At 49.5% G+C, this 22,348-nt stretch overlaps 1 protein-coding gene across 3 annotated transcripts in view; it reads left to right on the top strand.

The window, feature by feature from the left end:
• Positions 1-1,241: 1,241 nt before the first annotated feature.
• DNAJC5G (DnaJ heat shock protein family (Hsp40) member C5 gamma) overlaps positions 1,242-22,348 on the top strand; it is a 33,717-nt gene continuing 12,610 nt past the window's right edge. Inside the window, exons 1-3 of one of the 3 annotated variants that reach the window (XM_077489384.1) lie at positions 1,242-1,393; positions 18,803-18,921; positions 19,107-19,320. In XM_077489384.1, the coding sequence (XP_077345510.1) occupies positions 1,268-1,393; positions 18,803-18,921; positions 19,107-19,320 (459 nt within the window). In that variant the 5' untranslated portion in view covers positions 1,242-1,267. Of the gene's footprint in view, positions 1,394-10,694; positions 10,848-11,525; positions 11,559-18,802; positions 18,922-19,106; positions 19,321-22,348 lie in introns of those variants that run through there. The other 2 variants (XM_077489386.1, XM_077489385.1) reach the window with 2 other exon arrangements.

Raw genomic sequence — 22,348 nt, 5'->3', positions numbered from 1 at the left:
GCTGTACTATAGATTGACCATCAGTACCCCCGCCACCCAATCACAGCTGACATTCCTCTATCAGTACGTCAGTGACGGGTTCTCTTTATTACCATGTCTCTCCGGATATAATAATCCGGGCCGCACTCCAGGAAGGCAGAAATGCTGCGGATCTGGCATGCAATGTGATCCCTCAATGTTCTCCATTCCTCACCTCTCATCACCCGAGCCCCATTTATATCAGGAGAGGAATGACCATGAGGAGCCAAGAAACACTCAGATATCTCGCTACTAGGGACCCGGGCAGGAATGGGGCCCCTATAGGGGTATCCTAGGTCAGGCGCTGCTTAGGAATGGGGCCCCTATAGGGGTATCCTAGGTCAGGCGCTGCGTAGGAATGGGGCCCCTATAGGGGTATCCAAGGCCAGGCACTGGGTAGGAATGGGGCCCTATAGGGTTATCCTAGGTCAGGCGCTGCGTAGGAATGGGGCCCCTATAGGGGTATCCAAGGCTAGGCACTGTGTAGAAATGGGGCCATATAGGGGTATCCTAGGTCAGGCGCTGCGTAGGAATGGGGCCCTATAGGGGTATCCAAGGCCAGGCACTGGGTAGGAATGGGGCCCTATAGGGGTATCCAAGGCCAGGCACTGGGTAGGAATGGGGCCCTATAGGGGTATCCAAGGCCAGGCACTGGGTAGGAATGGGGCCCTATAGGGGTATCCAAGGCCAGGCACTGGGTAGGAATGGGGCCCTATAGGGGTATCCTAGGCCAGATGCTGCATAGTAATGGGTCCCCTATAGGGGTATCCAAGGCCAGGAGCTGTGTAGAAATGGGGCCCTATAGGGGTATCCTAGGCTAAGCACTGGGTAGGAATGGGGCCCTATAGGGTTATCCAAGGCTAGGCTCTGGGTAGTAATGGGGCCCCTATAGGAGTATCCAAGGCCAGGGGCTGGGTAGGAATGGGGCCCCTGTAGGTGAATTCTAGGTCAGGTGCTGGGTAGAAATGGGGCCCTATATGGGTATCCTAGGCTAGGCACTGGGTAGGAATGGGGCCCCTATAGCGGTATACTGGTCAGTAATGGGGCCCCTTCACAGAAGCAGGCTGGGGTCACACACCGGAAGTGGGAGGTGTATACAGTCACTCAGCCCCCCTGTGCAGTGTGGGGGAGGTGATCTCCGGGCTCACGATGATCGGTCTGTGTACCGGCGCCCTCTAATGGACGATCTCCGCATGTCAGGGCAGGATGCCCACACCGAACATGGCCGCCCAAGAGCTCTGCAAAAATCATGTGGTTAAATTGTCGTTTGCTTCTCAGTGGGGGGTGTGATGGAGTGGGCGGGGCCGGGAACTGCTGCACTTCCGGGATCCTACGACACAGAGCGGTACAGGGAGGAGGATCACCTACCGACTGTGTGAGTACCTATAATGACACCTACCGGACCGGTTTCTGGTCTATATATTTTCTTTACTTACCTACGGAGTCTCCTCCCCTAATCTACCTACCAGGCTGTAGAGTCCCCTCCCCTAATTTACCTACCTGGCTTTAGAGTCCCCTCCCCTAACCTACCTGGCTTTAGAGTCCCCTCCCCTAACCTACCTGGCTTTAGAGTCCCCTCCCCCAACCTACCTACCCGACTGCAGAGTCCCCTCCCCCAACCTACCTACCCGACTGCAGAGTCCCCTCCCCCAACCTACCTACCCGACTGCAGAGTCCACTCCCCCAACCTACCTACCCGACTGCAGAGTCCACTCCCCCAACCTACCTACCCGACTGCAGAGTCCACTCCCCCAACCTACCTACCTACCCCAAATCTCTCTAGTATACTCACCTCCCTGCCTATGCCCACTTACCTGTCTTCCAGTGTCCCATCATATAAGGTCCCCCATCAGATAGTGTCCGCTGTGTACTGCGCATGCGCAGTACACAGCAACATAGATTCCGAAAATAGCCGTACGGGGCGCACGCTATATGATGGCAGGACACTATCTGCCAGAACACCGGTTCCCAGCTCCCTGCCTCCAGCTTTGACAGCGATGTGGAGGATGGAGGCAGTAAGTGGAGGACGAAGGAGGTAGGTGGGAGGAAGTTACAGCCCTGTGAATGATTGCCAAGTGGTGGTGGTGGTGGGGGGGGTGTGTGTGTGTGTTAAGGTGTAGGAGGTAGGGTATTCAGTTGGTGAGTGGAGGAACTGGGTGGCTGAATAGTTAGAGGTGGGTTGAGATAGTAGGAGTGAAAGTGTAGGAGGTAGGTAGTTGAGATGGAGGAAGTAGGGGTTTAAGGAGGAGGATGTAGGGGGGGTTGAGATTTGAGGTGTAGGAGGAAGGAAGTGGTTGAGATGTAGGTGGTTGTGATGGAGGAAGGAAGTAGTTGAGGGGGAGAGGTTGTAGGTGGTTGTGATATAGGAGGGAGGGAGTGGTTGAGGTGGAGATGGTAGGTGGTTGTGATGTAGGAGGAAGGAAGTAGTTGAGGGGGAGAGATGGTAGGTGGTTGTGAGGGAGGAAGGAAGTAGTTGAGGGGGAGAGATGGTAGGTGGTTGAGGTGGAGATGGGGGTGGTTGTGATGTAGGAGGAAGGAAGTAGTTGAGGTGGAGATGGGGGTGGTTGTGATGTAGGAGGAAGGAAGTAGTTGAGGTGGAGATGGTAGGTGGTTGTGATGTGGTTGTGATGTAGTTGAGGGGGAGAGATGGTAGATGGTTGGGTTGTAGGTGGTTGTGATATAGGAGGGAAGAAGTGGTTGAATTATAGGAGGAAGGAAGTGGTTGAGATGTAGGTGGTTGTGATGGAGGAAGGAAGTAGTTGAGGGGGAGAGGTTGTAGGTGGTTGTGATGAGGGAGGGAGTGGTTGAGGTGGAGATGATAGGTGGTTGTGATGTAGGAGGAAGGAAGTAGTTGAGGGGGAGAGATGGTAGGTGGTTGTGAGGGAGGAAGGAAGTAGTTGAGGGGGAGAGATGGTAGGTGGTTGAGGTGGAGATGGGGGTGGTTGTGATGTAGGAGGAAGGAAGTAGTTGAGGTGGAGATGGGGCTGGTTGTGATGTAGGAGGAAGGAAGTAGTTGAGGTGGAGATGGTAGGTGGTTGTGATGTAGTTGAGGGGGAGAGATGGTTGGGTTGTAGGTGGTTGTGATATAGGAGGGAAGAAGTGGTTGAATTATAGGAGGAAGGAAGTGGTTGAGGTGGAGATGGTTGGGTTGTGATGTAGGAGGAAGGAAGTGGTTGAGGTGGAGATGGTAGATGGTTGGTTGTATGTGGTTGTGATATAGGAGGGAGGAAGTGGTTGAGGTGGTGATATAGGAGGAAGGAAGTGGTTGAGGTGGAGATGGTAGGTGGTTGTGATGTAGGAGGAAGGAAGTGGTTGAGGTGGAGATGATAGGTGGTTGTGATATGGGAGGAGGAAGTGGTGGAGGTGGAGATGGTAGATGGTTGGGTTGTAGGTGGTTGTGATATAGGAGGGAGGAAGTGGTTGAGGTGGAGATGGTAGGTGGTTGTGATGTAGGAGGAAGGAAGTGGTTGAGGTGGAGATGGTAGGTGGTTGGGTTGTAGGTGGTTGTGATATAGGAGGAAGGAAGTGGTTGAGGTGGAGATGATAGGTGGTTGGGTTGTATGTGGTTGTGATATAGGAGGGAGGAAGTGGTGGAGATGGTAGATGGTTGGGTTGTAGGTGGTTGTGATATAGGAGGGAGGAAGTGGTTGAGGTGGAGATGGTAGATGGTTGGGTTGTAGGTGGTTGTGATGTAGGAGAAGGAAGTGATTGAGGTGTAGGTGGTTGTGAATGTAGGAGGAAGGAAGTGGTTGAGGTGTAGGTGATTGTGATGTAGGAGGAAGGAAGTGGTTGAGGTGGAGAGATGGTAGGTGGTTGAGGTGTAGGTGATTGTGATGTAGGAGGAAGGAAGTGGTTGAGGTGGAGAGATGGTAGGTGGTTGAGGTGTAGGTGGTTGTGATGTAGGAGGAAGTGGTTGAGGTGGAGATGGTAGGTGGTTGGGTTGTAGGTGGTTGTGATGTAGGAGGAAGGGGTTGAGGTGGAGATGGTAGGTAGTTGGGTTGTAGGTGGTTGTGATGTGGGAGGAAGGAAGTGGTTGAGGTGGAGAGATGGTAGGTGGTTGAGGTGTAGGTGATTGTGATGTAGGAGGAAGGAAGTGGTTGAGGTGGAGAGATGGTAGGTGGTTGAGGTGTAGGTGATTGTGATGTAGGAGGAAGGAAGTGGTTGAGGTGGAGAGATGGTAGGTGGTTGAGGTGTAGGTGGTTGTGATGTAGGAGGAAGTGGTTGAGGTGGAGATGGTAGGTGGTTGAGGTGTAGGTGGTTGTGATGTAGGAGGAAGTGGTTGAGGTGGAGATGGTAGGTGGTTGGGTTGTAGGTGGTTGTGATGTAGGAGGAAGGGGTTGAGGTGGAGATGGTAGGTAGTTGGGTTGTAGGTGATTGTGATGTAGGAGGAAGGAAGTGGTTGAGGTGGAGATGGTAGGTGGTTGAGGTGTAGGTGGTTGTGATGTAGGAGGAAGTGGTTGAGGTGGAGATGGTAGGTGGTTGGGTTGTAGGTGGTTGTGATGTAGGAGGAAGGGGTTGAGGTGGAGATGGTAGGTAGTTGGGTTGTAGGTGGTTGTGATGTGGGAGGAAGGAAGTGGTTGAAGTGGAGAGATGGTAGGTGGTTGGGTTGTAGGAGGTAAGTAGGTGGGTGGGGTGTGGTGTTGGCCTCCCATTACTCAGACTTGTTCAGTAGCCCAAATGAATGAGCCAAACATTGAACACAGACAGTCATCACAGGTTCTCTTTAATTGAATATTTATATTTCCTATTGCTGTTTGGCGCGGGCAACGCTAGGAGGGAATTGGAGATGAGCAACTGAACACAAAATTCAGGAGCAGTTCAGTCCAGCACTTTAGTAGGAGTTCAGGGACTGTGTGCCTTCACAGCAATATGCAGGGCTCAGAATATTCAGGGGTGGAGAGGTCTGTTCCTAAGAAGGATGGTGTTGTGGTTGTTCACGGTGCTCACTGACCGGTAGGTTTGTCTCCAGGAAGGACATTGTGGGGGTCATTCATGGTGCCTATGGACGGTTAAGTCTGTTCCCAGGAAGGAAGGTGTTGGGGTTATTCATGGTGCCCATGGACAGGTGTGTCTGTCTCAGGGGAGGACTGTGTGTGGGTTATTCAAGGTGCCCATGGATGGGTAGGTCTGTCTCAGGGAAGGACAGTATGGAGGTCATTCAGGGTGCACAGTGCTGCGTACTTTGTGTGGTGTTATATATCAGATAATCAGATTACTGTATGCCGAGGTCAGAGGACGCTTCCTCCTGTGTGCCAGATTACAGCCGTCTTTATCTGCCAGGTGGTTCTCAGCTCAGGACAAACGTCAGGTAATGGCCCAGCTCCCTGCTGGGTGACCAGCTGCAGATTTATCACCTCATCTATCGATCAATAACAAGCATTCTCCGATGAGGTGACATCGCTGATCACGTGATGGCCAGAGATAATTCATTGGCCTTCATTATCTGAGTGGTGGCCCCTTCATGCCAGGCTGCTGGTGGGTTTCCTTTATATTTTGGAATTAGGGTGACCAAGTTATGCTGACCTGTCTGAATGCTTTAAGAGATGGCTGTGTGGCATTTCTCAGCTTCCTCATGGGGATACTGGGTTGAAAGGCTCACTTGTTCCATGGGACAGGGTGACAACCCAGAGGGGTACTTGGTAGACAGGCATAGCGTGTTGTCACCCTATAACAGGAAAAGGTCCTCGACAAGGATTTTTGGCCACATCTGATCACAGCGCTCCTCTTAGGACAGGGGTGTCAAACTCAGTTGTCAGTGGTATGGTTGCCTTCAAGGCAAGTTGTATATGGGGTGTGCTACGTACAGAGTGTAGGGTTCAGGCGTGCGTTACGTACAGAGTGCTGAGTTCAGATGTGTGCGCTGCGTACAGAGTGCGGGGTTCAGGAGTGTGCTCTGTGCAGAGTACAAAAGTGGGCTACTTACAGATTGAGCGTGCTACAAACGGAGTGTAGGGTTCATGAGAGCATTACATAAAGTTCAGGTGTGCGCTGCTTACAAAGTTGAGGGGTGCGCTTGTGTGCAGAGTGCGGCGCTGAGGGGTGCGCTTGTGTGCAGAGTGCGGCGCTGAGGGGTGCGCTTGTGTGCAGAGTACGGCGCTGAGGGGTGCGCTTGTGTGTAGAGTACAGGAGGGGGTCACTTACAAAGTGCATGGTTCAGGAGCATGCTACAAACAGAGTGCAGGGTTCCTGAGTTCATTACATAAAGTAAAATGTGCTACTTGCAGAGCGTAGCGTTCAGGTGTGCTGGGCTGAGGTGTGCGCCGGGCGCGGGGCTGAGGTGTGCGCCGGGCGCGGGGCTGAGGAGTGCGCTTGCGCGCGGGGCTGAGGAGTGCGCTTGCGCGCGGGGCTGAGGAGTGCGCTTGCGCGCGGGGCTGAGGAGTGCGCTTGCGCGCGGGGCTGAGGAGTGCGCTTGGGCGCGGGGCTGAGGAGTGCGCTTGCGCGCCGGGCGCGGGGCTGAGGAGTGCGTTTGCGTGCAGCGCTGAGGAGTGCGCTTGCGTGCCGGGCGCGGGGCTGAGGAGTGCGCTTGCGTGCCGGGCGCGGGGCTGAGGAGTGCGCTTGCGTGCCGGGCGCGGGGCTGAGGAGTGCGCTTGCGTGCCGGGCGCGGGGCTGAGGAGTGCGCTTGCGTGCAGAGTACAGGAGTGGGTTACTTACAAAGTGCATGGTCTAGGAGTGTGCTACAGAGTGCAGGGTTCCTGAGTGCATTACATAAAGTGTACAGAGTTCAGGAATGTGCTACTTACAGAGTGTGTCGTTCAGGTGTGTTGGGCTGAGGAGTGCGCTGCATGCCTAGCGCGGGGCTGAGGAATGCACGCCGAGCGCGGGGCTGAGGAATGCACGCCGAGCACGGGGCTGAGGAGTGGGCGCGGGGCTGAGGAGTGCGCTTGCGCGCCGGGCGCGGGGCTGAGGAGTGCGCTTGCGCGCCAGGCGCGGGGCTGAGGAGTGCGCTTGCGCGCCGGGCGCGGGGCTGAGGAGTGTGCTTGCGTGCCAGGCGCGGGGCTGAGGAGTGCGCTTGCGTGCCGGTGCGCGGGGCTGAGGAGTGCGCTTGCGTGCCGGGCGCGGGGCTGAGGAGTGCGCTTGCGTGCCGGGCGCGGGGCTGAGGAGTGCGCTTGCGTGCCGGGCGTGGGGCTGAGGAGTGTGCTTGCGTGCAGAGTACAGGAGTGGGTTACTTACAAAGTGCATGGTCTAGGAGTGTGCTACAGAGTGCAGGGTTCCTGAGTGCATTACATGAAGTGTGCAGAGTTCAGGAATGCGCTACTTAGAGTGCGGGATTCATGGGTGCACTGTGTGCAGAGTTCAGTAGTAGGTTACTTACAAAGTGCGGGGTTCAGGAGTACGCTGTGTGCGGAATGGAGTTCCAGCTGCAAAACTGAGTGTGAGGGCGACCTGACCAGGCCCAGCTGTGTGGATTTGACCCACTCGCCTTGTGTTTTGATCTGTGTGTCTTAAGCCTGGTACACACAACGAGAATATTTTTTGCTGCATGCTAGTCTCGTATTGAAAATGAAGAAGTTACAAAAAGTTATGAAAATTGTGGTATGACAGGATACAACTTGGGAAGTGATGTAATGTGTTGTCTTGTAATGTATTCTTTCATTTCTGAGAATGAGTGGTCGGTCTTACTCTTCTGATTTTATTTAATTTTTTCGGATGAATACTGTACTGATTAAACTAAAATCGTTCGCTCTGCTTTTGTCTGTGAACATTTTTTGTGTCTGTCCCTTCGGATAATTTTGCATGAACTGTCGTGATCGTCTCTCGAAAAGCTGCGTACTAACCATCTGGTTATCAAGCAATTGTTCCAAAAAACGTTTTTTATTTTTTTTTATCGTGTGTACTAGGCTTTAGAATATGACGAGACGCTCTTTCCTAACCGTTGTCCAGTGACTCCCATCTTCGCTCTCCTGAAGGACAAAACCGGGCAGGAATCTTCTGAGTCCGGTTGTGTTGTTCGCTCGTGTTCCTCCCACAGGCCTCTGTGACTATTTATGATATCACTAGTGTCCTTCGGTGATGTAGTGGCTGGAGTGGAGACACAATGGGTGTCGCATTCATCTGACACCCCAATGCAGAATATTCTTGGCCAGCTTGGGGCGATTTAAGGTTCTTCATAATCTGTCTGATGTCCACAAGAGAGATCTCCCCCCCCCCCCCCCCCCCCCACCCCTCCGCCAAAACTTTAAAAAGATGTGTGGAGCAGCGTTTCTCAACTAGGGTGCTGTCTCGGCCTGTCCGGGGTGCCGGACTGCCTCTGGTATTTTCATAAAGTGTCAGGCGTGTCCGTGGTGCGGGCTGGCCGGCCATCAGAACCATGGAGATGAATGATGATAATGCAAGGCGGGCAGCCTTCCTGGCAACCCCAGCTTTCAGAAAGGGGGTGGAAGTTCTGTTAATCCTGCTCCGCCTCCCGCCAACTGCCATTCTTTGGTGAACACTGGGAAGTAGGACTCATGTGGAAAAAAAAAAGGGGGGGGGGGTTGGGTGGACTGAAGCCTCTAATGTGAAAGGGGGAAGGGGCTAGTCTGAGAACTCTGATGGGGAAGGGGCTAGCCTGAGGACTCTGATGGGGAAAGGGGCTAGCCTGAGGACTCTGATGGGGAAAGGGGCTAGCCTGAGGACTCTGATGGGGAAAGGGGCTAGCCTGAGGACTCTGACGGGGAAAGGGGCTAGCCTGAGGACTCTGACGGGGAAAGGGGCTAGCCTGAGGACTCTGACGGGGAAAGGGGCTAGCCTGAGGACTCTGACAGGGAAAGGGGCTAGCCTGAGGACTCTGACGGGGAAAGGGGCTAGCCTGAGGACTCTGACGGGGAAAGGGGCTAGCCTGAGGACTCTGCCGGGGAAGGGGCTAGCCTGAGGACTCTGCCGGGGAAGGGGCTAGCCTGAGGACTCTGCCGGGGAAGGGGCTAGCCTGAGGACTCTGCCGGGGAAGGGGCTAGCCTGAGGACTCTGCCGGGGAAGGGGCTAGCCTGAGGACTCTGCCGGGGAAGGGGCTAGCCTGAGGACCCTAATGTGAATGAAGTAGGGGGGGGGGGGGTGGATGAGGATGACTCTAAAGTGAATGGGGTCGAAAACTCTGATGTAAAGAGGGGATTAGGACGGAGGACTCTGATGTGAAAGAGAGGAGTGTGGGTGGACTGAAGACTCGCATGTGAAATTGGGTGGTCTGAGGACTCTGATGCAAAAGTGGAGCCTCTAATGTGAATGGAGTATGGGGATCAGGGGGATGAGAGAGATTTTGATGTGAAGGGGGTGGGAGGGGGGGGGGATTGAGGGCTGTGATTTGAAAGAGGGGAGTGTGGGTGATCTGTTAACTCTGATATGAAATGGGGTGGTCTGGGGACTCTGATGTAAAAGTGGAGACTCTAATGTGAATAGAGTAGGGGGGGGGGGGGGGGGTGAGATTGAGATTAATGTAAAGGGGGGTTGAGAACTCCTCTGATGTGAAAAAAATGGGGGAGTTTGTAAAGTAAGGGGAAATTAGGACTGAAGACTCCGATGTGAAGGGGAGTAGGTGGGACTGAGTACTCTGATGTACTCTGGTGTGAGGGGGGGGGGGGGTGACTGAGGACTCTGAAATGAAGTGGGAGGAGGGCACTGGGGACTCTGATGTGGGACGACGACTGATGACTTTATTGTGAAAAAGGGAGATTTAGGACTCTGATGTGAATGGAGAGCCTGGGGGAGACTAAGGAGTCTGATGTGAAGGGGGGAGTTTGAGGCGGACCCGGGGACTCTGATGTAAAAAGGAGGTGGTGGCGAGATTGAGGACTCTGAAATGAATGTGGAGGGGTGGGATTGAGAAGTGTAATGTGAAGGAGAATGGGGCTGTGAACTCTCATGGAAAAGGGGGGGGCCACATTGAGGATTTTGGTGTGAAGGGAATTGGACTTCTGATGTGATAGGTGACCCCATTTTAGACTTGGGTTCCTCAAGATTTTCCATATTCTCAAAGGGTGTCGGGGATGCAAATCTAGATTAGTGTTTGAAGAACCATACGATCTCCAAATCTTCTCCTCCAGAAAACCATACAGTGGGTCACAGACATTAGTTGCCTGGAGCTGATGGTGTCTATGAAGGTTCTCGGGTCCCCAGGTCATAGTGTATCTAGTGGTAGGTGGCCACACTCAGCTGGACTTGTTCTGTGATGTTGATTATGTTCTGTAACATCTCCAAGCCACTTTGTAAGGCCTTGTAAGTCTCTGGAGGAAGATACCCCAACATTTTATATCCACACGGTGAGCACCAAGACCTTCATCCAACCACCCATGGATTGTGTAGATGTTAATTGTCCAAGAACTGAATGAAAGTTTTGAAGGTTGTAGAACTACCCTGTTCTGGTTGCGTTATCCCCGTATTTAGTGCCAGGAAGTCTGCATCAGTATTAATTCTTTGGGTTACGTGGCTAAAGGTGTGTAAAGATGTTAAAATGGCATTATATGTGCGAGATTGATGTTGTTGAAGGCCTCCACCTCTGTTTAAAGATGGTTAAAACTCACTACTACCAGCCAGTCCCTGTGCTGATCTCAGAGCTGGGTGAAGTCCTCTTCCTCTCTACTGATACCTCCTTATCTATGGATCAGAGATAAAGGACATAGTTGTAAATTCTCTAGGAGCCCTTTGCCCCCATGTTCTACTTCCTTTCAGAGACATATAACAGAACCCAACAAGGAAATAGCCCCCGTGATATAGTATATGGCACTGAATGGTACTTCTACTCCATACATAGAAATGGACTTTGTTATGTTTACCAGCACACGTCCATCGAATCCTGAGTACACATCACGGGGTAGAAGGGTGTTCCTCGCTTCACGCTCGTCCTGAGGTATTCACCGGTAAGCGCGCTCTTGTAGTTTGCCTGAGTCATAATTTTACACTGACCTATAGAGTCCATCTTGCTAAAAGGAATGCCCCATTTCTTTGGTGACTAGTGGAAAGAATGTCCCTTGCATTGATGATCAGTGGGAAGAATGTTCCTTACATTGATGGTCAGTGGGAGGGATGCTTCTTACATTGGTGATCAATGGGAAGAATTTTCCTCACATTGGAGGTCAGGGTGAACAATGTTTCTCCCATTGGTGATCAATGGGAAGAATGTCCCTTACATTGGAGGTCAGTGGGAAGAATGTTCCTTACATTGGAGGTCAGTGGGAAGAATGTTCCTTACATTGGAGGTCAGTGGGAAGAATGTTCCTTACATTGGAGGTCAGTGGGAAGAATGTTCCTTACATTGGTGATCAGTGGGAAGAATGTCCCTTACATTGGTGATCAGTGGGAAGAATGTTCCTTACATTGGAGGTCAGTGGGAAGAATGTTCCTTACATTGGTGATCAGTGGGAAGAATGATCCTTACATTGGTGATCAGTGGGAAGAATGATCCTTACATTGGAGGTCAGTGGGAAGAATGATCCTTACATTGGAGGTCAGTGGGAAGAATGATCCTTACATTGGAGGTCAGTGGGAAGAATGATCCTTACATTGGAGGTCAGTGGGAAGAATGTTCCTTACATTGGAGGTCAGTGGGAAGAATGTTCCTTACATTGGAGGTCAGTGGGAAGAATGCTCCTTATTTATTATTATTATTATACAGGATTTAAATAGCGCCAACAGTTTACGCAACTCTTTACAACTTGAGGGCAGATAGTACAAATACAATACGCTTTAATACAGTAGAAATCAGAGGGCCCTGCTCCTTGGAGCTTACAATGTAAGAGGGAAGGTCAAGAGATACAAGGGGTAATAATGTGCTGATGGAGAAGATAAATGTACAGTTGTTGGGGGGGGGGGGGCAGATGGGCTTCTCTGAAGAGATGAGTTTTCAGGGATCCTCGGAAAGTGGATAAAGTAGGAGAAAATCGGACAGATTGGGGTAGAGCATTGCAGAGGATGGGAGAGGCTCTGGAGAAGTCCTGAAGGCGAGCATGGGATGAGGTGACGAGGAAGTTTGAGAGCAGGAGGTCTTGGGAGGAGCGAAGAGAACTATTAGGTTGGTATTTTGAGACTAGGTTAGCAATGTCGCTGGGGGCCAGGTTGTGGATGGCTTTGTAAGTTATAGTTAGTATCTTGAATTTAATTTGTTGGCTGAGTGGCAGCCAATAGAGGGATTGGCAGAGGGGTATAGCAGACGTTGAGGGGTTTGTGAGGTGGATGAGCCTGGCAGCAGCGTTCATGATGGACTGAAGTGGGGATAGCCTATTTAGAGGTAAGCCAATGAGGAGACAGTTGCAGTAGTCGAGGCGGGAGATGACCAGCGAGTGGATTAGAAGCTTTGTGGTGACATTGGTTAGGAAGGGGAGTATCTTCGAGATGTTGCAGAGGTCGAGGCGGCAAATTTTGGATAGGATGTGGGGGTGAAAGGTTAGTTCAGGGTCAAGGATTATGCCTAGGACCTTGGCATGGGGGAACAAGTTGATCGTTGAGCTGTTGATATTGACAGAGAAATCTGGGTAAGATGCATCTGACGGAGGAAATATCATGAGTTTGGTTTTGGAAAGGTTGAGTTTGAGTAAGTGATGTGACATCCAGGCTGATATGTCTGCTAGTAAGTTGGTGACGCGTGAGGAGACCGAGAGCTGGGGGGTGAAGAGATGATATTGAATGCCGTGGGAGGCAATCAACTGACCCAGGGAGGTGGTGTAGAGTGAGAAAGGGAGAGGTCCAAGAACAGAACCTTGGGGGACCCCAATGGAGAAAGGAAGAGGAGAGGAGAAAGTACAGTTGTAAGTGCCACTAAAGGAGCGGTGGCATAGGTAGGGTGAGAACCAGCAAAGAGTACAGTCATGGAGACCAAAGGAGTGGAGTTTGAGGAGGAGGGGGTGGTCCACTGTGTCAAGGGCAGCAGAGAGATCCAGGAGAAGTAGTACAGAATAGTGTCCGCTGGTTTTAGCCGTTGGGTCATTTGAGAGTTTAAGGAGAGCAGTTTCCGTGGAGTGTTGAGGGCGAAATCTGGACTGAAGGGGATCAAGAAGTTTGTTCATGCTCAGTCGGTTGTAGACCAGTCTTTCAAGAAGTTTGGAGGAGAAGGCGAGCAAGGAGCTTGGACGTAGGTTGTTAAGATCCGTGGGATCCAGTGAGGGCTTTTTAAGTATGGGGGGTGACTAGTGCATGCTTTAGAGAGTTTGGGAAGATGCCACAAGAGAGGGAGAGGTTGAAAATGTGAGAAAGTGTAGAATCGAGTCAGAGGGTGGGCGTAGCATTTGCAAGGGAGCAGGATCCAGGGGGCAGGTGGTTAGATGAGTGTTAGGTAAAAGTTTAGCAACCTCATTAATACTAGCAAGGTTGAATGAGGGAAGTAATGATTGAATCTGTGGACATGGGGTGTTGCGTGGGGGAGGTTTCTGCGCATTGGAGATCTCATGAATTGTATCACCCTTGTTTTTGAAATGATTGGCGATCTCCTGGGCATTGAGTGAGTTGGTGGGTGGAGGAGTGTTGAAGGTAGAGAAGAGTTGACGTGGACTGGATGAGAAGGTGGTAATGATGAGTGTGATAAAGTAGGTCTGCTTGGCAGTGTGGAGGCAGGAATAGTATTTTAGGAGGGCAGATTTATATTGTGTGAAGTCTTCTGCCGCGTACACACGGGCGGACTGTATGGCGTACTTCGTCCGTCATACAATCCAACGGACAGTCCGTCATACTTTCGACTGAACGGACTTGACCACACACGGATGCACAAACAGTCCGTCGAAAGCTTGCGCGATGACGTGTACAGCACGTACGACGGGACTAGAAATAGGAAGTCCAATACACAGCAAAGCACCTTTCCGCCGTGTAAATCCTTTCTGGGCATGCGCCATTCTTAGTCCGTTGAACTAGCCTACTGACGAGCGGATTGTCCGCTGAAACCAAAGTATGACGGACAGAATTTTGAAAAATCCGAAATACTTAGTACGCCAGACTGCACGCTGAAAAAGTCCGCTGAAGCCCACACACGAGCGGACTGTCCGCTGAAATGTGTTTCGACGGACTAAGTAGGCCATACAGTCCGCCCGTGTGTACGCGGCATTCCTGGAACTTAGTCTTATGCCACAGACGCTCAGGAGCGCGGCTACGTTTTCTGAGACTTCTGGTGTTGTCTGTTTGCCAGGCCTAATTCTCCGTTTAGTGAGGGAGGCAAGCATGTCTAGGGAGGAAGACAGTGAGCTGTTGCAGATGAAAGTGGCTATGTTGGGGCAGGACAGGAGTGAGATTTTGTCATAGAGGTGATCAGTAGCAGAGAAGGGAAGGGTTGAGGTGTTGAAGGTTTCTAAGTGTAACTGCTAGGCGGTTGGAGGGAGAGAGCAAAAGAATAAGGTGGCAGTGTTGCCAACTGTCAGTAATTTTACGGGCAGCTAGTAAAAAACGGGCACTTTTCTCCTGCCAGTAAGAGGAAAAGGTTGCCAGTAAAAAATATGGCCGTAGCGCTTGGCTCGGGACTGGGCAAGTGCAGCTTGGGTCCAGAGCCGGCCAGGACCATCCCAGTACCTGCTACAGTGTGTGCGGGTGGTACCGGTGGGGGGCGGGTCTGGCAAAGACGGTGCCTGAGCATGTCGTGTGATGTCATGGTGCAAGGGAGCCAAGCCGAGTGGCCAGAGCCTCGTGTGCAGGGGTCAAGGCAAGCCAGGAGCGGGACGGTCAATGCTGTTTGGGCTGGAGGGGACTGAGAGGACCTCCTGGCATGGATATAGACTTGTCCCTGAGCCACTTACTATATTTAAAATAAAATAAGAAATATGCTTTTTTTTTTTTCTTAATATCTACCTTGAATCGCATTGCTAATTGCATATTGTACTTGTTTGTAGCCTAAATACTGAAATTTGCACTTGCAACTGTAATTTTGTAACTTTTGGAAATGCCAGTAAAAACTTGGCTGTGCCAGTAAATTTCAATCTGGTAGGTTGGCAACACTGTAAGGTGGTGATCAGAGCGTGGGAGAGGATTGTTGGAAAGGTTGCACAGATAGGAGAAGACAAGGTCGAGGGTGTTGCCGTTGGAGTGAGTAAGAGCCTGTATCCATTGCTTCAGGTGGTCAATAGATGAGGTTAGTTAGACTGAGAAGTTTAGAAGTAATAGTAGTGTTTAATATTAACAGGGATGTTAAAGTCACCGAGAATAATTGTGGGGGTTCCAGAAGAGAGAAATTAGGGTAGCCAGGCAGAGAAGTCATCAAGGAAGACTGATACTGGTCCAGGGGGTCGGTAGATGACGGCAATTATTCGAGAAATGGGAGAGAATAGACGAATGCAGCGTGCCTCAAAAGAGGAGTGCGTCAGGGAGGGAGGTGGGTGAAGTACCTGATAGGTGTTGCATGGGGCTAGAAGGATTCCCACTCCACCTCCCTTCCGTCCACTTGGTCTGGGAGAGTGAGTCCCAGAGAAGGCCACCATGGGAGAGGGGAGTAGGAGAAGCAGTATCTGATTCATGAATCCAGGTTTTCGGTAATGGAAAGTGGTTTTAAGGAATTTGTGATAAAGGGGTCATGTAGGGTGGTGAGTTTCTTACAGACAGAGCGTGTGTTCCAAAGGGCACAGGGGGAGGCTGGTTTTGGAAGGAAGAGGAATATTGACTTGGTTCTTTGGGTTGTGGCTGCTGCCAGAGGGTGTAGGGGGGGGGGGGGTGGGAGCGTTGGGCAAAGATAGATGATGGAGCCCCAGGGTTTGGGGATGTCCCCAGAGGTTCAGGAGGGTGAGGGAGGTAATGTGGGAATGTGATTTATATGAAGGGGCATTTCTTAGAGTACTGGAGGTTTTATCAGTATATGGATGTAGAATGAGCAAGAGTTGGTAGGAGCAGTAATATGGAGAGGACAGAAGGCAGGGTGATTTGTATAAGCGGGGGGGGTGGAGAAGAGGGGTGAAGGTAAGAGAGTTTGAGGAGAGGGGACACAAGTGTCAGGAGGAGTGGTAGAGAGCGCATGTTACCGAGTAGAAGGAGAGCTTAGCAGAGAGACAGGGTCACCTGCAGTCAGTGCAGTTTGCTATGTATGTTTGCTTTATGCAATCGCTGAAGTGCAGAGATTGGAGTGCATATCTCTTGTAGCAAGAATCACTTGGAGAAAGAAGCCTTAAAGCAGAGCTCCACCCTAAAGTGGAACTTCCGCTCATTGGAACCCCCCCCCCCTCCGGTGCCACAATTGGCACCCTTCAGGGGGGAGGGGGGGTGCAGATACCTGTATATTTGCACCCACTTCCGGCATAGATATCCGCAGAATCTGCGGGTATTTACGCCACTTCCTGCGGGTCTCCCGCTGTCTGCTGGGTAACACACACAGATCCCAGAGACAGCGGGGACCATCCTTATTGCGCAGTAGGCAACCGGTTAGTGAAGATCAGTTTCGGGTGCCGACATCGCGGGCGCGCTGGGCGGGTAAGTGTCCTTATTTTAAAAGTCAGCAGCTGCAGTATTTGTGGCTGCTGACTTTTAAAAACAAAAAACGGCGGAACTCCCGCTTTAAGGATAGAAGCCCCAGCAATGTGCTGAATCCTTCTATTCTTGGTTAGTGGGAAGAATGTTGCTTATATTGATTGTCAGTTTGTAGAATGCTCCTTACATTTTTGATCAGTGGGAAGAATGTCCCTTACATTGGTGTTCCAGTGGGAAGAATGTTCCTTACGTTGGTGATCAGTGGGAAGAATGTCCCTTACATTGGTGATCAGTGGGAAGAATGTCCCTTACGTTGGTGGTGCAGTGGGAAGAATGTCCCTTACATTGGTGGTGCAGTGGGAAGAATGTCCCTTACGTTGGTGGTGCAGTGGGAAGAATGTCCCTTACATTGGTGGTGCAGTGGGAAGAATGTCCTTTACGTTGGTGGTGCAGTGGGAAGAATGTCCCTTACGTTGGTGGTGCAGTGGGAAGAATGTCCCTTACGTTGGTGGTGCAGTGGGAAGAATGTCCTTTACGTTGGTGGTGCAGTGGGAAGAATGTCCCTTACGTTGGTGGTGCAGTGGGAAGAATGTCCTTTACGTTGGTGGTGCAGTGGGAAGAATGTCCCTTACGTTGGTGGTGCAGTGGGAAGAATGTCCCTTACGTTGGTGGTGCAGTGGGAAGAATGTCCCTTACGTTGGTGGTGCAGTGGGAAGAATGTCCCTTACGTTGGTGGTGCAGTGGGAAGAATGTCCCTTACGTTGGAGGGTCAGATGTTATCTGCACCGTCATCACTCTGGATTGTGTGCATTTATACTCCACCTAAAAAAAACACCTATAGCCACTTCTCCTGGTTATCATGTGGTCATGAGAGCAGTTGTTTGTGCAGGAACATACACGTCACCGCAGGAAAATGATATGCAAACAGAGCTGAAACCCTTCATGGCCTGGGAGTGTGTGAGGCGGCTTGCAAGGATAACAATCTCAAGCGAAACTGAAGTTATTATTCATTTGAAAATTTTTTACTTTATGGTTTGTTATCCTCAAAATTTTGGATTTTTTTTATGTTTATGACTTTGCCGATGCAAGAACTGGTGTACTGCTGATCCATCTATCTGTTCTCTTGGACACAAGGGAGAACCTAGGTGATGGCATTGAATGAGGCTCATGTTGAGGACAGGTTTGGCCATTATGGTTGTTCTTTCATGCTGTGTTATCCCAGGACAAACCCTCAGAGGAATATGTTCAAATCTGAGTTTAGATACTATAAGGCAGGGGTCTCCAAACTGAACCCCGGGGGCCAGATGTGATCCTTTGTTTGCTTTTATCCATTGCTTGGGGCACTGTTTTGTCAACAGATACCAACAATGAGGGAAAATTCCCCCACTGACCCCAACGATGAAGCACTATTTCTCTCACTGACACCAACAATGGTCAGTGACACCAACAATGGGGCACAATTTCTCCCAGTGGCACCAATAAGGATGCGCTCCGGCGTGTTCGCACACGCAGAGCCCGCCAGGAAGTCGGAGCAGGGCTGCGCTAATTACAGGCAGTGAGACATTGCCCCGATGCACGGCTGCAGAAATCGGGAAATGTCTCCCTGCCTGTGATTAGTGCAGCGTTGCGCTGACTTCCTGGCGGGCTCTGCACGTGGACCATGCGAACACGCCGTAGCTCATCCCTAGAAACCAACAATGGGGCTCGATGACACAATGAGCACAATTCCTCCCAATGACACCAATGATAGGGCACAGTTCTCTCCAATGATGCCAACAATGGGGCACAATTTCTCCCAATGACACAGACAATGAGTCCCAATGACAGCAATAATTGGACACTTAACCTCCCACTGATACCAATGATGGGGACCAAGTACACCAATGATGCGGCATAATTCCTCCCACTGACACCAATGATAGGCCACAATTCCTCCCAATGATGGGGCACAGTTCCTCACACTGACACCAACAATTGGGAACAATTTATTTCAATGACACCAACAATGAGGTCCAAGGACAATAATGATGGGGCACTATTGATTCTGCCGACACCAATGATGGGGCACTATATCTCACACTGACACCAATGATGGGTCACAGTTCCTCCTAATGATTTTAGTGATGGGGCACAATTTCTCCCAATAACACCAACAGTGGCACCCAATGACACGAATGATGGTGCATAATTCTGCCCACTGACACCAGTGATGAGGCATAATTTCTCCCAATGACATCAAAGATGGGGCATTGTTTTCCCCCACTGACATCTGGACCGTTTCTACCTTTTCCACAGTCTGGCCCCCTAAAGTTTGAAGGACCGTAAACTGACCCTTTGTTTAGAACATTTGGAGACCCCTGCTGTAAGCCATTGCCTTAAGTGTTTTTATTCTTGAGTTAAGTCATGTTTGGACCTGCCCATTTGACGTTCTAACCTTTGCTCCTTCCAGGGCACCATGGCAGATCCCAACAAACCTCAGAGGAGGATGTCCCGGACCGGATCCTCGTTGTACCAGGTGTTAGGGTTGGAGAAAGGCGCCTCACAGGATGAGATAAAGAAAGCATATCGGTAAGACTAAGATTCTTTCACCTATTTCACTTGGAGATTGCTTGATACAGCTATTTACATGGCCAGCCAATCCCATCTCACCTCTCATTAGAGTGGTCAAAAGAATGAAAGATGAGATCAGACTGGGTGATCTTGGTCACACATTGCTTGCTGCCTGCGATAAAGTCTGTTTTCTTTCTTTTTAGGAAGCTAGCCCTGCGTTTCCACCCAGACAAAAACCCTGATAACCCAGAAGCGTCTGAGAAATTCAAAGAAATCAACAACGCCAACACAATTCTGAGTGACGAAAACAAGAGGAAAATTTATGATGAGTATGGCTCCATGGGCCTTTATGTGGCTGAGCAGTTTGGGGAGGAGAGCGTTAAGTACTACTTCCTCATGTCCAAGTGCTGGTTCAAGGTGAGGCCTGAAATCCGTGAGTTGTGTGTTTGAGATCAGGGGTTCGGGTTCCTGTTCATCTTGGTTAAGGCTTCTGGGATTGGGGACTTAACCAGGTCATGTTGGTTAGAAATTGGGTTATTGAGGAAATGTTCTTGGTCATGCTGTTTAAGGATCAGGGGGTTGCAGACTTGGTTCCAGTCAGGTTGGTTAAGGATCAGAAGATTGGTGTCTTATTTCTGACCCCTGTTAGAGATCAGGGGATGTGTTCCTGGTCTTGTTGGTTAGAGATCAGGGGATTGGGGACTTATTTTTGGTCATATGGTTAAGAGATCATGGGATGGAAGACTTGTTCCTGGTAATGTTACAGATCAGAGGATTGGGGACTTTTTTTCCTTGTGATGTTCGAGATCATGGGATTGGGGACTTGTTCCTGGGGATCTTAGACATCAGGGGTTTGAGGCTTGTTTTTAGTGATGTTAGAGATCAGGGGATTAGGGACTTGTTCCTGCTGATGTTGGAGGTCAGGGGATTAGGGATGTGACAGACCTAGCCAGGACAGAAGCTTTTGGAGGGGATTGAATGCTAGCCTCTTGCTACCAATCATTGGCCTGGGCATTTGGGGGAACTGTGCTGTTTGTGAGCTGTATGCCTGGGGACCCTTGAGGTGGTGTTACTTTGGATTCAGATCCATATCCCCGAAAGACACAGACTCTGGGAACCCTGTATATGCCATATTAGAAATAGTGACTGATTCATACTATTGGGACACATACTGTTAGATGCTAATGCCATCAACTCCAGCCACCTGTCTGTTGTCTTATATAATGTAAATGAGTCTAACAGACTGGAACTGGAAATTGAATGAAAGTCTTTTACAACGTCCTGAAATCCGAGAAGAGATGGTTAAAGAAATCGATTCGTATTTTAAAATTAACGATAATGGAGAGACCGAAATGGGGATAGTGTGGGAAGCCCATAAAGTAGTAATTAGAGGAATTCTAATAAAACATGGATCCCGAATAAAGAGAGCAAGAGAAGAGGAAACAGGTAGATTATTGGAGAAGATAAGGGAGATAGAGATACAACATAAGAGGTCAATGGAGAAGGATATGGGGATAGAACTAGCACATTTAAGAAGACAGTTATCTGATCTCCTCCGGTATAAGGCAAGGGCTATTTTACAACAAGAAAGGAGAGTAATATATGAATCAGGAGATAAATGTGGTAAAGTGTTAGCAAGGAAATTAAAAAAGCAACGACTCTGCTCATACATACCCTATGTTAGAACAAAAGGAAATCTTAAATCCTTATTACCGAAAGATATTGCAGAGGAATTCAGACAATATTATACTTCATTGTATAATCTTCCAGTTCCCTCCCACTCCTCTTCATCATTAGAGGAATATCTTGAATCTTCACATTTAGCGAGATTGTCATCTTCAGCGCAAAGAAAACTCGAGTTACCAATAACAACAGAAGAAGTAATCTCGGCAATAAAGATGTTGAGGCAAGGAAGGGCTCCTGGCCCAGATGGATTTACTCTGCAATATTTTAAAAGTTTTCACTTGCAACTTGTCCCCTATATGGTTAAAACATTTAATATACAAGGAAAAACCGTGCCTCCACCTGCAGAAGCGTTAAGGGCACATATTGTACTTATTCCAAAAGAAGGAAAGGATCAATCAATATGTAGTAGCTATCGTCCAATATCATTACTAAACACGGATTATAAAATATTTACAAAGATACTTGCATCTCGCCTAGAACCGTTTATGAAGCAGTTGGTTCATTTGGACCAAGTGGGGTTTGTTCCCACACGTGAAGCTAGAGATAGTACATTTAAGGTCCTGAATTTAATTCAATATGTAAACCATAGGAAGTTGCCGAGTATCTTTGTCAATACAGACGCAGAAAAGGCCTTTGATGGGGTCAATTGGCCCTTTATGTTAGGAGTTCTAAAACAAATGGGCCTTGGTGATCGAATGTTGGACTGGATAGCAGGAATATACTCAAAGCCACAAGCATTGGTGAAGGTTAATGGGATAAACTCTGAAATCTTCCCAATATCGAATGGGACGCGTCAGGGATGCCCCCTGTCACCTCTTTTATTTGCATTGTCACTAGAACCTTTGTTAAATAGAATTAGATGGAACCCCGATATTAAAGGTATTTCTATAGCGGATCAGGAATATAAACTTTCAGCATATGCTGATGATTTATTATTCTCACTTTCTAATCCACAAATACCATTACCCAATTTATTAGGGGAAATTGAGCGTTACGGAGCTCTGTCTAGTTTTAAAATAAACTACAGTAAGTCGGAGGCGATGGGGATATTACTGGAGGGTTCCACTCAAAAAAAATCTAGAGGATAACTTCAAGTTTAAATGGACAGCTACAGGGTTGAACTATCTAGGGATACAGATTCCATCTAATTTAATAGATGCATATGCATTGAATTTCCCACCCTTATTAAGGGAAATCAGTATAAAGTTGAATGAGTGGAATAAATCTTCACACTCCTGGTTTCTTTATCTGTTTCAGGCGTTACCAATCCGGATTCCACTGGCTTTCTTTAGTAAAACTCGGACGATTTTTACAAAGTTTATATGGGCAAGTAAGCGCTCTAGGATCAATAGGAAGTTACTAACTATGCCTAAAGAGGCGGGTGGAATTGCTGCACCGGACCTATACAAATACTACCAGGCTACCCAGCTTGGTACAATTGTGGATTGGTGCTGTCATAGAGACAGTAAAAGATGGGTCGCTATGGAACAACAAGTAAGCCCCATTCCTTTGGATAGAGCCATGTGGTGCGGCACGGCTATACCTCCCATATTAATCTCAACAGTAAAAAAAACAGTAAAATCTCCTTTATTTCCTATTCTTGGGAATCCTCAATTCCCGCCTGGCCTGGAACCAGGAATATTTAGAAATTTAAGAGAGAAGGGATGTTTTCAGGCTTTACATTTTTTGAGATCTAAAAAATGGCCATCAATAGAAATGTTAATGCAATTAGGAGGACAATATGAACTACCCATTTGGC

This window comes from Lithobates pipiens, unplaced genomic scaffold (assembly GCF_037356315.1).
Source record: "Lithobates pipiens isolate NorthernLeopardFrog02 unplaced genomic scaffold, aLitPip1_a1.2 Scaffold_18, whole genome shotgun sequence".
Lineage (NCBI taxonomy): Eukaryota > Metazoa > Chordata > Amphibia > Anura > Ranidae > Lithobates > Lithobates pipiens.
Note: the sequence above shows the minus strand (reverse complement) of the source record. Positions and strands in the feature narration are given on the sequence as shown.